This window comes from Ammodytes marinus (genome assembly GCF_949987685.1).
Source record: "Ammodytes marinus genome assembly, chromosome: 20".
In the NCBI taxonomy this organism is placed as follows: Eukaryota; Metazoa; Chordata; class Actinopteri; order Uranoscopiformes; family Ammodytidae; genus Ammodytes; species Ammodytes marinus.
In genome coordinates this window covers 10,771,171-10,783,107 of record NC_137224.1, presented here as the reverse complement: position 1 = coordinate 10,783,107, position 11,937 = coordinate 10,771,171, and the positions used below count along the sequence as shown (strand labels likewise).

Genomic DNA, 11,937 nt, shown 5'->3' with positions numbered 1-11,937 from the left:
GACGTACCTTCCTTTTGGGGACAAAATGGAAGTCCCCATAGCGTAATAATTACATTTTAGGGTGAAGAATTGGTGGCAGACTTAGGTTAAGTTCAAGGTTAAAGTTAAGGTAAGGGTTAGGCATGTAGTGGTTATGGTTAGGGCAAGTTTCCGAGACATGAATGTAAGTCTATGTTATTTCCTCTGAAGTGATGAAAACACAATCTGTGTGTGTGTGTGTGTGTGTGTGTGTGTGTGTGTGTGTGTGTGTGTGTGTGTGTGTGTGTGTGTGTGTGTGTGTGTGTGTTTGTGTTTGTTTATGAGTTGGGTTTGTCAGGGTAGTACAAAGACAGAGAGACAAGTGAAGTGAATGTGTCTATCCTTTAATACAGTTTCTTTTCCATTTAACAGGAGTGTTGTAAAGTGATTAAGTGTTCGAGAGTTGAGAAAAAATCTATTATTTTAGTCCCTGGAAAGGCTTTTTCATATGTCTTTCATTTGCCTCCGAGATTAAAAGTACAAAGAAAAGTACAAACTAAAAGCCTTTCACAGTTCAAAGGTGCAATGTGTAAAGGGAATTTGCATTTTTCAGTATGTGCTGGGGCCACTTTGCTGTCCCTCATATTAGTGGTCACTGTTTCTGATCAGGTTTTATCCCGTATTCTGCCTGATTTCAGGGGCCACCATGTCAGCATTTTTTACACGCATTAGCACATTTGATACATTTGCATAAAAAGCTACAATGCATTTAGCGCTTGTCGTGGGGAAGCTCTGGCATCCAAGACTTAAGAGAGAGAAACAGTTACAGCACAAAGCTGCCAATTTATGTCCTCTTCAAACCGTCTTTGTTTACATACTTTCTTTACTGTATGTAAACAAAGTGTGTCTCTCGATTCGACAACTGTGAAACACATTTTTACGATCCGTCATTTGGCCAGCGCCTGCCGTAAAATCAGAGGCACTGTTCTTCTAGGGTTGCTACTTTTTTTTCTAGTACTGCAGACACATCTGCTGCGATAAAAAAAAAGAAAGGCAAAACAGGTTTTCCCGTCCTGTGACTGTCTCATTTTCCAAGCATGAATAAAAGAAAAACTTTACAGGCAGTTATATTGCAGCATTAGCATTCGATTGTATAGGCCCTAAGGGTTATGTTATCTTGATTAGGTGGTGTCACTGTAAACAGCTGTTGCACTTTCTCCCCTGTGGACGACAGATGTCCCCAAACCTATAAGGAGTGAATCCACCGTAGGGCTCTTTCTGGCAACTGCAGAGAGAACATTAAAAATGATTAGTCTGAAATTTAAGAGCCAAAGTGAAAGATGCATGCCTATATAAAGTCAGTTAACACATCATTAGTATTAAATATGTGTGAGGCGCTCTTAGGAAAACAAAAACAGCTTGGTTTACTGTATGCTTACAACGCTAATGCCATACTACTCTCTGTGTGTGTGTGTGTGTGTGTGTGTGTGTGTGTGTGTGTGTGTGTGTGTGTGTGTGTGTGTGTGTGTGTGTGTGTGTGTGTGTGTGTGTGTGTGTGTGTGTGTGTGTGTGTGTGTGTGTGTGTGTGTGTGTGTGTGTGTGTGTGTGTGTGTGTGTGTGTGTGTGTGTGTGTCTATCTCCCTCTCTCTCTCTCCAGGACATGAATGACTTTTCTCCCGTATTCAGCCAGTCAGTGTACCGAGGCATGGTCGCCCCTAATGCTGTCAAGGGAACTGTGGTCGCCACGGTGATGGCCAATGACTCTGACCCTGTGGTGAGCATTTCCTGCTGCTACTAATCAGTCAAACACTTTCTTCCACAGTCTGTTCCTCAAAAATTGTGTATGGGAATAATGATGCAAGATAATGATGATGCTTGTCTCCCAGTGTTTGTGTGTGTGTGGTTTTTTGAATGTGTTTGCACTTTGTTCTCCAAGAGAGCAATTTGTTTTACCCCTAGTGCAGCCAGCGCCGTCGTTAAGGGGGTAAAGGTTATGACGATTATAAGGGCCCACAGCCAGCTAGGGCCCACACAGCCCCCAGTAGAATCTATGACAAAATTATTGTGTAGGCCTATACAGTGAACTAATATATAATCATACGAATGAGTCCGAATTAGAACAAAGCCACAAGTCATACAATATTCTAATTGTAATCATTTCAATAACCCCCTGGGCCCCTTCTTAAAAAATGGTTTGGTCCACCCCGCGGTTCGTTCTTCCTCATTGGAATTAAGTGAGCGCGAGCGAAGTGAACTCCAGCAGGCGAGGATGCCCCCAAAAAAGCACAAGCTCGCACACCAGAAAAGAGATGAGAAGGAGACCAGAGTAGGCTATGAGCAGCAGAGCAGGGGCCCAGGACATCAAAAACAGTTTTTCTAAGAATGGTGAGAGTAAAACTACAGAGGGAGGCTGAAACAATTAGGCCTACCCTACTACTTGTTTATTCATAACATTACCTTTGACGGGGCGCAGGCTGGAGCCTACGTTAGCTGTCATCTGGCCGCGCTACACTCTGATCAAGTCGCCAGTTCATTTAAGAAAAAAAAAAAAAAAGTCGCCAGTTCATTGTAGAGCAACGGTTCCTACTGTAGTTATAATAACTGAACGTTACTAGCCTACTACAGTGACTATGTGTTTTACACATATTACTGTCTGACAGTGCTCCAGTAGCCTATGCGCCCATTCAGAGGCTGCATTGTATTGTATTATGACGCATTCAACTTCTACTCGGTAATTATGAGCATCTGACGATGGTCAGTTCCGTTCAGGGCCGTAGGACTGCGAACAGGCTTGGGGGGCCCAAGGCAGAGGGGGGCTGCACCCAAAAAATATAGAAACGTATTTTTTTTATTTAATTTTTTTTACTGGCTCAATTTAGGCCCCGAAAAATGTTATTTAGGAAAAAAATATATATATCAGGGGCCTTTCATTCGTCAGTACATTTTTGCTATTTTTTAAATAACATTGTTCGGGGCTACGAAGATCAGGGGCCTATATTGGGCCATTAATAAATACAAACGAAGGGAAAATTCCCAAAGCTGACTGGATTTTTTAAACATGTACATTTCTTCTTTCTGCTTTTTGGTCATTCTGTGTCTATAAATTATTCCAGAAAATAGTACTAAATAGCTTACATAGGAAACAGTTGATTTAGCCTTAGTTTTCTTCTCAAAGTGCATCAGATTGATGAATTTTACTTAAACATTTTAAAAAAAATCTTCCGGGGGAGCATTCCACCGGACCCCCCTAGAAGGTCCAGGGTCCACGACACAGTCTCCCAAATTCCTGTGAGAAACACCGTGTGTGTGCATGTTTATTAAGAGTCATTAGACCAGGGGTTGTGTTCAAGTACGCGTAATGATTTGGTCATTCATCAATAGAAACATTGTGTTGTTATCTGGCTCAGAGAGGGACCAGTCACTCATACGTTTTGGACTATAGACAAACATAGAGACCGCCTCTCAGAGGGCCCATCAGGACTTCCTGTATAGGGGCCCAGAATTTGGTGCAACGCCCCTGAGTGCAGCACCACTTTTCACTTCAAACACCTCTGTAATACGGACTGGTGTTTCGCCTGCTTGCCTTAACAAAAAAAATGAAGCGTAGCTCACTTTAGAGTCCCATTGTGAGCCCGTTACATAGTCTGCTGCAGTTAACCCCTGGCTTTTTCTAAAGGTCATAAAATGCTCTGTCCGAGGTTCTAAGTGCAGTGTGGATGTGCCGAGTCACAAAACCCCTTTTGTTAAGACGCAGTGGTTTGTGTGAAAAATAGCTTGCATCTTTTTTATCGGAAACTGAGAACAACAAACTGGTAAATCGTTGGTGCAATTTTCACTGTGTAGTAAATCACTGAATAAATATTAATGAAAAAAAAACACACAAAAGTATCTTAACTTTCCATTAGTGCCCAATAGAAGCGCCTATTTTTCACTCCCCCAGCTTGGTGTGAAATGCACTTCATGTTACTCCACAAGCCTCTTTAAAAGCCCCCATGTCAGTTTGACTGATGTCTCCCTAAATCATTGATTCAGACGGGAAGTTTAAGCATCTAACAAGACTTTCCTGAATACAAAACAAAGTAACATTAGACTGTCCAGACTGCCTCACAATCAACCAAACCATGTACCTAATAGTGAAATAGCAACCTTAACAGCCCTTCATACGTATACACATCTTGTCTGTGAAGTTTTGCTGACTCATTCACTACAAGCTGGTACTTAATGGGAGAGTACATTGGAACAGACAGCTCTGAAGTTCAGCTCAAAACCGTAGTGCTTCTAAAAAAAATCTATCTCCTTCCTAGTTGCTATTTTTATCAAGTGTTTTAATGGTAATTTGACCTTAGAGACCTTCTCTATTCACTTTGGATACCTTCCTCTTTACTGGCAGCGGGCTTTTTCTTTTGCAACTTTCTTGTAAACACGAGGGGGGATCCTTTATCAAAATAAAGTGATCAAACCCTCCATAACTAAGCCTTGCGAAGAGGCCGCTCCATGTTCTTCAACTCAGGCGAAAATAAAAACTTTAATTGAGCAACCCTGTCAGATACATTACACAGAAATACAGTGACATAAACATTGACATTTTGAGTCAAATTAGCGCTACCACCTGATTCTCACTCATTATCAACACTTGAAAGGTTAATTCCTGATCATTAGAGCGCCTACACTTGGAACTCTTTAAATCACCCTTGGGTGTGTGCATGTCTTAACTGCTTCATTCGGATTTGGGAAAGGAATGCACTGTTTGACATTTAGGGTTCCAAAGTAATTGCTTTGTTTTTGGATAGTAAATACTGTTACAAACATTAAGACAGTCATTACACCACTACGATTTTTTATTTGATGCCAGTTTGCAAAGAGTGTTTAAAGAATGGCAAGATTCCAATAAGCATGCAAGAGATATTTCATCCTGATGCCACATTCATCTCGAACCTGTCTTTATCTAATTATACCTGTTCTCTTTATAGGGTACCCCGGCAGGTCTTGTGAGCTATAAATTGGACCAGGAGGCGTATCCTTACTCTGCCAGCATATTTGAAGTAGATGAACGCACTGGACATGTGGTAACCAGAGTTAACCTCAATGAGGAGCCCAACCTCAAGTTCAGTGTAAGTATACCCACAATCTGGCTGGCAACTCATAGACATGAATCCACTAGCACTGCTTTGTATTACAGGTAGGGGAGAACGGGGTAAGTAGGCACACTTTTTACTCTAGTGAGAATTGCTCATCACCAAAACATCTGTCAATAGCCATTCCTACATTAAATTGAAGCTTAAGGTGTTGGCTAGAAATGTGTGTCTCTCTTTTTTTCCAACTTATAATAATGAAGAAGTAATTTACCATCAAAGACACTCTGACACATTGTGACAACCGACCCCATCAAGGGGTCGGTTGTCACACACTATGGGGTTGTTTGTCACAATGTTATCTTAATGGGAAAAATCTTAAAAAGAAGGCAAGGAGGCAGAACCAAATTTGAATGTTTAATTGCATTGTCAAGTTGACAAATAGGCCTACATAACGTTCTGTAGCCTTGGCAGCTGGTCTAGTTTGGGATGCACTGGGTTGTTTTGATTTTGTTGCCCTTTTTTCTTTTGCTTGCTAGCTGCCTTTTCCTGCTCTATTATTTCCTTCTCTGGGGTGTCAGTGAGGATACAGCTTGACAATTAATTTTGTTATTGGGTTCCTTTTCTGGCTGCAGCCTTGAGATAACATGTGACAACCAACCCCCCAAAAAATTTGACGACCAACCCCAACTTGAATTTCTTGCTAGCATCAAGGCCAACAACCATCTGACAACTAATTAGCTTGCTAACCACAATCTAAACTATAGTTTACCCTTCACACTTTCTGAGGGTAACAAGTGTTTTGTTATAAACCCATTGTGTAAAAGCCTAGAAGAAAAATACTGAGAAGCAAAATATTTTGAATTTGACATGAAAAACACAAAACATCCTCTCACCTGAAATGCAGCTGTCTTCCTCCAAGGAAGTCTATGTATGTGACCTCTGATCCCAATTCTGGACCTTTTTTATATCAACATTTCAGAGCTAGCGCGCTCTGGTGGCGAGATATAACGAATGTGACATCCAACCCATGTGACAAATTACCCCGTTCTCCCCTACACTATGCAGTTTCAGCGGAGGGGGATTTGTAGAGCTTGCAGTTAGTTTACAAAACATATACTGTATATTTTAAATTTAATTCTTAGTATTCTAATAATTGTATCATCATAAATTAAAATGCCTAAGTCAGTGGCTAAGTCCCAGTTACATAACACCGAGCAGACCTGGATATCTATTGCAAGCATTTACATAGTATATTCAATGCATTCATTTAAACTATGTATGCCAGTGAGTACTTTGTATCACAATGTAAATACAGTGCACAGCAGCACTTAATGTAATTCCCAATCAATGAAATAGATCTTTTCCAACTGTAAACATTGGCACTGCAGCAGCTCTAGACCGAAAGAGACTACATCATTAATGGAGAGGATTTATTTGATGCATCGGATGGTAGGACTAGGATGAAATCACATGAAATAAGTAATTAAAGATGTTTTGGATCGACCCTCTCAGATTGCACTTTCTTTCTTGTAGCCTTTTGGTAAATAATGGTCTCTTTGTACAAAACACTGTTACAAATCCCTACCCTGAATGTACAAAGCATACCGCAGAAGCTGATTAGTTTCAGAACTACCTTTTGTTTCCCAGCTGCACTTTTCATTGGGGCTTCGGGCCATGCTAATTTTCTTATTATGTTTTTTTTATCAGGCTTTAATTAACACAACAAGGATTCAGCATCCTCCGAAGATGTCACTCAGGGGACTAATTCTACCTCCCTTTTGATGCCTATAAATCAAGCAGAATGAATCTTTACAACACGACTGTACAATATTTGGATTACGACATGAAATCAACAGTCTAAAGGTGTAGCTCGTACAAGGACGAACACGCAGTTCTAACATCTCAATGACAGGAAGCTTATATTTCATCGACTCACATCATCAAGTCACCACAGCTTGAGATATTTTCACATTACATGTTTAGAGCAGTTGGTTTTGTAACTAAAAAAGCGACCAGTTCATATCTTCAAGTGAGAAAGGTTCTGTGCTATTGTGCAAGGATATTAACTACCACATTGTCCAAAGTAAGTTTCCAGCAGTTACATTTATCTATGCATTTAGTGGCTTCCTGGTTAAAACGCTCGTTACTTTATGACTTTTAAGAAGGACAATGCAATATCAGTTTCTATACCCTGGCTACGTAATAGGCAAGAAAGACGATATTTCAATGTCTTGATATGAGAGTGTGTCCCTCATTAAGATTCATTTGGGTCCAGTTAACGGTGGTTAACAACCCCAATTAAATGACGAACAAAGGCTGAGCGGGCAAAAAAAAATAAACACACCATTGGGACAGGTACTCACCCTTTTTCTCCAATCCCTATGCAAATACAGTGCTTTTTAGAATGCAGGGAACAAAGTCGTCAACATTTATTTCCGTTTATCATCCGCCTGACAAATTGATGCATTAGTTGCATCAATTGTCTGGCTGTCTCCACACTCTGCATAACGGGAGAGCAGCAGCAGTGCAATACAGCCACTGTATATGTTGACTGCATTTTGTGACTCAGTCCTTACCTGTCTGTGTGTGTGTGTGTGTGTGTGTGTGTGTGTGTGTGTGTGTGTGTGCGTGTGTGCGTGTGTGTGTTTGATTGACAGCTGGTGGTGGTCGCCTATGATCACGGTGAGCCTGCAAAGGAGAACACGACTCTCGTAGAGATCACGGTGCTTCAGCCTTCTGTCATTCCTGTGTTCACTCAGGAAGAATACAGGTAGGCACGCATGCACACACACACACACACGCGCGTGCGCGTGTCGCACACACACACACATACACATGCACACGCACACACATGCACATGCGCGCACGCACACACACACAGTTCATGCTATAATCCTTAAAATGTCAGTTCTGGCAACACCTGCTGTTATTTGTGATAGCACTGAGAACATAATAGCAGTACAGCTACCAAAGGCCCTTGCGAAATGACACATTCATGGATCACCGGAAACGCGGTGTGTGTGTGTGTGTGTGTGTGTGTGTGTGTGTGTGTGTGCGACTACTCTGTCACAATAATAACAGAGGAATATAAATACGAACTTGTCTACCTTGAGAGATCTTCTTTATACATTCTGAAGACACTCTACTCTTACAAACATGTTTATTCTTCAAGTCAACCTGTGAATTGCACTGCCGTCCTGAAGCGTTATGTCATTACATTACATGCTGCCTATGGGCTGGCTGTCCAGTAAACATGCATGGGTGGTTTTCTGAAAGCCTCTTTGGGCATGTGCAAATATCATCTCAATCCAGCAAAAATGTTGGCAAACTATGCCACTGATTATACGACTACTTTACAGAGAGATAATTTATCAAAGTAAGTGGTATTTAAAAAATTGGGTTTATATGATGAAAGCCTTAACAATAATAATGTTATTGCAGAATTGTTGCCAACCTTACTAGTGAGAGACATTGTTATTTCAACATGCATTAGTACATGAATGATCTCATTTAGAAGTACAACATTTACTTACAAATGAGTTATTTGTCAATCGATTACTGCACATGAAAGGAAGATGAATCTATTCATGAGCTGTGTTATGTGTTAAGTAGAATGTGGTCCATTATGGCACACACATTGCCTATTAGTGCTTTGTGTTAGAGAATCATGGAGGTGCAATAAGTAGCAGGCTTCTTGCTGGTCTTGTTGCTGATGAGACTGACTAAACGTTCAGGTAGAAATAGCAAGATCACCTGTCGGTTGCAGCTGTAAATAAGTAATAATACCAATAAACATTTGTACATGCTCCATCAGGCTGACCCACACACAAACACACAGAGTTTTAACTCGCTCTGTAAGTGTTGGAATGCAGCCATTTATTTCTTGCAAGAGTGGATACTCTATGTATACTGTATACTCTATGTGAAAGAGAATCAAACGATCATTTTATTTTTCTACACCCAAACAAAGCAATAAAAAGAAGGTACTAAAACCTGAGCAGCATGATTGACGTTTGCTTGACTGATTCAGTTTTTGATCGCAGTTCAAATGATGTGTGTTTTGTGTAGGGAGATACAAGATACAATTTCCTTTTTAAATGTATGAACTTTGCTAAGTTTTTAGCTTTCATTAATACAATTCCCAGAATTCCATTCAAAACAAATATGTTCAATCTCAGGGGCAGCTTCAAGCTTTTTCACCGCCTCGTGGAAATGTATTGAGCGGAACACTGACTCTGAACTAATATACAGCACATTAAAGAGCACATTGGAATGCTGCTTTCCCTTGTCTGTCTATGATCCACCATCAGTAATTGTGTTGGGCTGGCCAATGTAAGCAATTTCCTTTCAGTTCCTCTGTGTGCTTTTGAGTATTTGAATCTGAAACCATGCCCCCTTAGCCTGGCTGCGCCCGCCTACCTACTTCCGGCCAAATTTCATTTTCCCTTCAGTAGTCAGTCTGGTGACGGGGCGTATTAGTGGGATTCTGCTCGAACAAATTTCTGTGTGTCCAATCAGCGAAGAGAGCGAGCGAGTGGCTGAGAACGATGACGTCGAAGTCGCGCTCCAGTTTCAGTTGCCAGAAGCCGGCTCATGACACACGTGACGACCAAACGTTATGCGATTGGTTGGCTAATCCAGAGTGGCACTGGGCAGATCCAATAGTTTTAAACTTTAACAGACACCCGCCTCCAAGTGAGTGAACGTTTGCCAATTACAGCACTGCCAGACCTTCTGTACAAATGAAATTAAGTACGATGGTCTGGTAGCACCAGGCTAATGCCCCCTGGCAGTAATACAAAAAAATATATTGTAGAGAACTGTTCACAAAACATGAATACACAAAATGTCTGGTGCCGTCAAATGCCATAAAGAAATAGTTGTAGCTGTAAAAGAACAATAATTGTGAAGGATTGAATATTAGATTTTTGTAAAGAGTGCACGGTCAGTACACACGCTCTGGTTCAATTCCCTGCTGTGTTTTGACATGCCAATAAACCCCGGCAGTCACGCAGTGCAAACTTCACCAACATTGATAAATGATACACTTACCTCTCATGCCGACACATACACACTCAGCTCATCACTATAACTCTTCCAGTTGGTGCTTACTTTATGAGGTCGTCGGGTCACCTCCGGTTTTCTCTACTCTGATTGGCTGGTTAGACAAAGGGTGTGAGTGAGGTCAGCTGTGAAATGAGCCTATACACTACAGCTAATATCTCTCTGTTTCTTGATCCGTCTTTATTTCTGTATGGTTCTTGTGTACTTTTCTGCTTTTTGTCATTTCTTTCTTTTACTTTTTCTTTTCTTTTTTTTATACAGAAGCCTCTTAGTTCCTGTACTTAGGTGATCTCTTGCTGCCGTCTTGGTTTAAATCAGCCCTTGTATGCGTCCCCCACAATTACAATCGAGTGGATTGAATTGGTTCCCTTCAGTGTGCTTGCTTGTTATGTCGTCTGAAGACATCGGACATAGACTTGAATAAGAAAAGAAAAAAAGCAAGGATGCTTTTTAGCTTCATATATTTTTGAGGCAATCAGAGTAAGAAGATTATGTGACAGGCTGTTTTTCTATTTTTCGTCATTCTCTTTCATTTCATTCATTTTGTGTTTTATTTCTTCTGTTTCTCCTCCTGTCTCCCCTTAACACAAGCCAAAGCATTCCACAGTTTTATTAGGAGAGTATTTGTTTTGGGCTTTTGCTGTAATTACATTTTTTAAGATTCTTTAGTCGAGCACCTGAGCACCATTAAGCTCTGAGCCAATGAGCTTGTTTGGGATTGATTGCTGCTTCATTGCCAATAGAGACACGTTTCCTGCTATTACAGACACAATCTCAAGGTGTAAAGTAAAGCTCACTTTTATTTTTAGAAAAATAGTTAGAGGCAAAAGAGAACAATGTCAGCCATCTGTACAATACTGCATGTATATTAATGTGTAGCAGCTTCCAGCTAAGTGTGTGTGCCTGTCAATGTGAGTGAGTGTGCACCTTTTAGAAAAATCAGTTTGTATTTGTATTCTATTTGTTAATCAACACAAAGTTAACATTAATGCATGCATGCAAACGTGTATGTTTGTGCACTGTAAATGTCCCTGTTCTGGGGATATTTGTCTAGCTGCTATTTATGTTTTGCAGATCTTTGCTGCACATGCGGCTTATATTTGAAAAAAAATCTATCTGTGGTTTAGTGTGTGTGTGTGTGTGTGTGTGTGTGTGTGTGTGTGTGTGTGTGTGTGTGTGTGTGTGTGTGTGTGTGTGTGTGTGCGTGCATGTGTGTATGAGAGACAGTGTTCTTTGTTCTTGTAATGCCATTTTGTATTCCCAAAGAGTGCAGTGTACCAGCTTTGAATTCATTATCCAAGCTTTATTGAATAAAAGCAAACCATTGTACCACTGTGGTTTTAAGAGCTTACTAATGCAGCTAAATGGTTTCTGTATGGTTTCAACAGACCGCCCTTTAGCCAGGCGCTGAATAATTAATATTGATTCCTATATTGAAAAAGCATTTTGTATGTGACATTACTTTATAGAGAGGGCATGTTAGGTTAGATTTGAATTGTTCTGACCATTATTCCCCCACTGGAGATATATAAGAAACACATTGGGCCAAACAGCCATCAATGCAGCCTCAATATTATTGATGGATGGATTTGGTGGGATAACCTAGCTTTGATATAAGCCCAATAAAATAATGGTAATCAGGGTAATCTTGTGGTTTCAGAGATAATAAACTGGAGTTGTTATAGAGAAAGAAATGGACCCCCATGAGATGTGAAATGATGCCTTGTTTCAGTTTGGTTTGGAACGGCTCGGTTCAGCAGGGGCACGGTAACCCTGGATCTGGCTTGCATTTCCACTGCCGAACAGGACCCATAATTGATTGGCGGGGTATATAGTAGCA

The 11,937-nt window shown here is 40.7% G+C and overlaps 1 protein-coding gene across 1 annotated transcript in view; it reads left to right on the top strand.

Moving 5' to 3' along the window:
* LOC307266459 (protocadherin-15-like) overlaps positions 1–11,937 on the top strand; it is a gene marked incomplete at both ends in the record, with an annotated part of 135,721 nt that overhangs the window by 84,445 nt on the left and 39,339 nt on the right. The window contains 3 exons of the mRNA XM_080048487.1: positions 1,616–1,732; positions 4,929–5,069; positions 7,691–7,803. Coding sequence (XP_079904613.1) covers positions 1,616–1,732; positions 4,929–5,069; positions 7,691–7,803 — 371 coding nt within the window. The remainder of the gene's footprint in view (positions 1–1,615; positions 1,733–4,928; positions 5,070–7,690; positions 7,804–11,937) is intronic.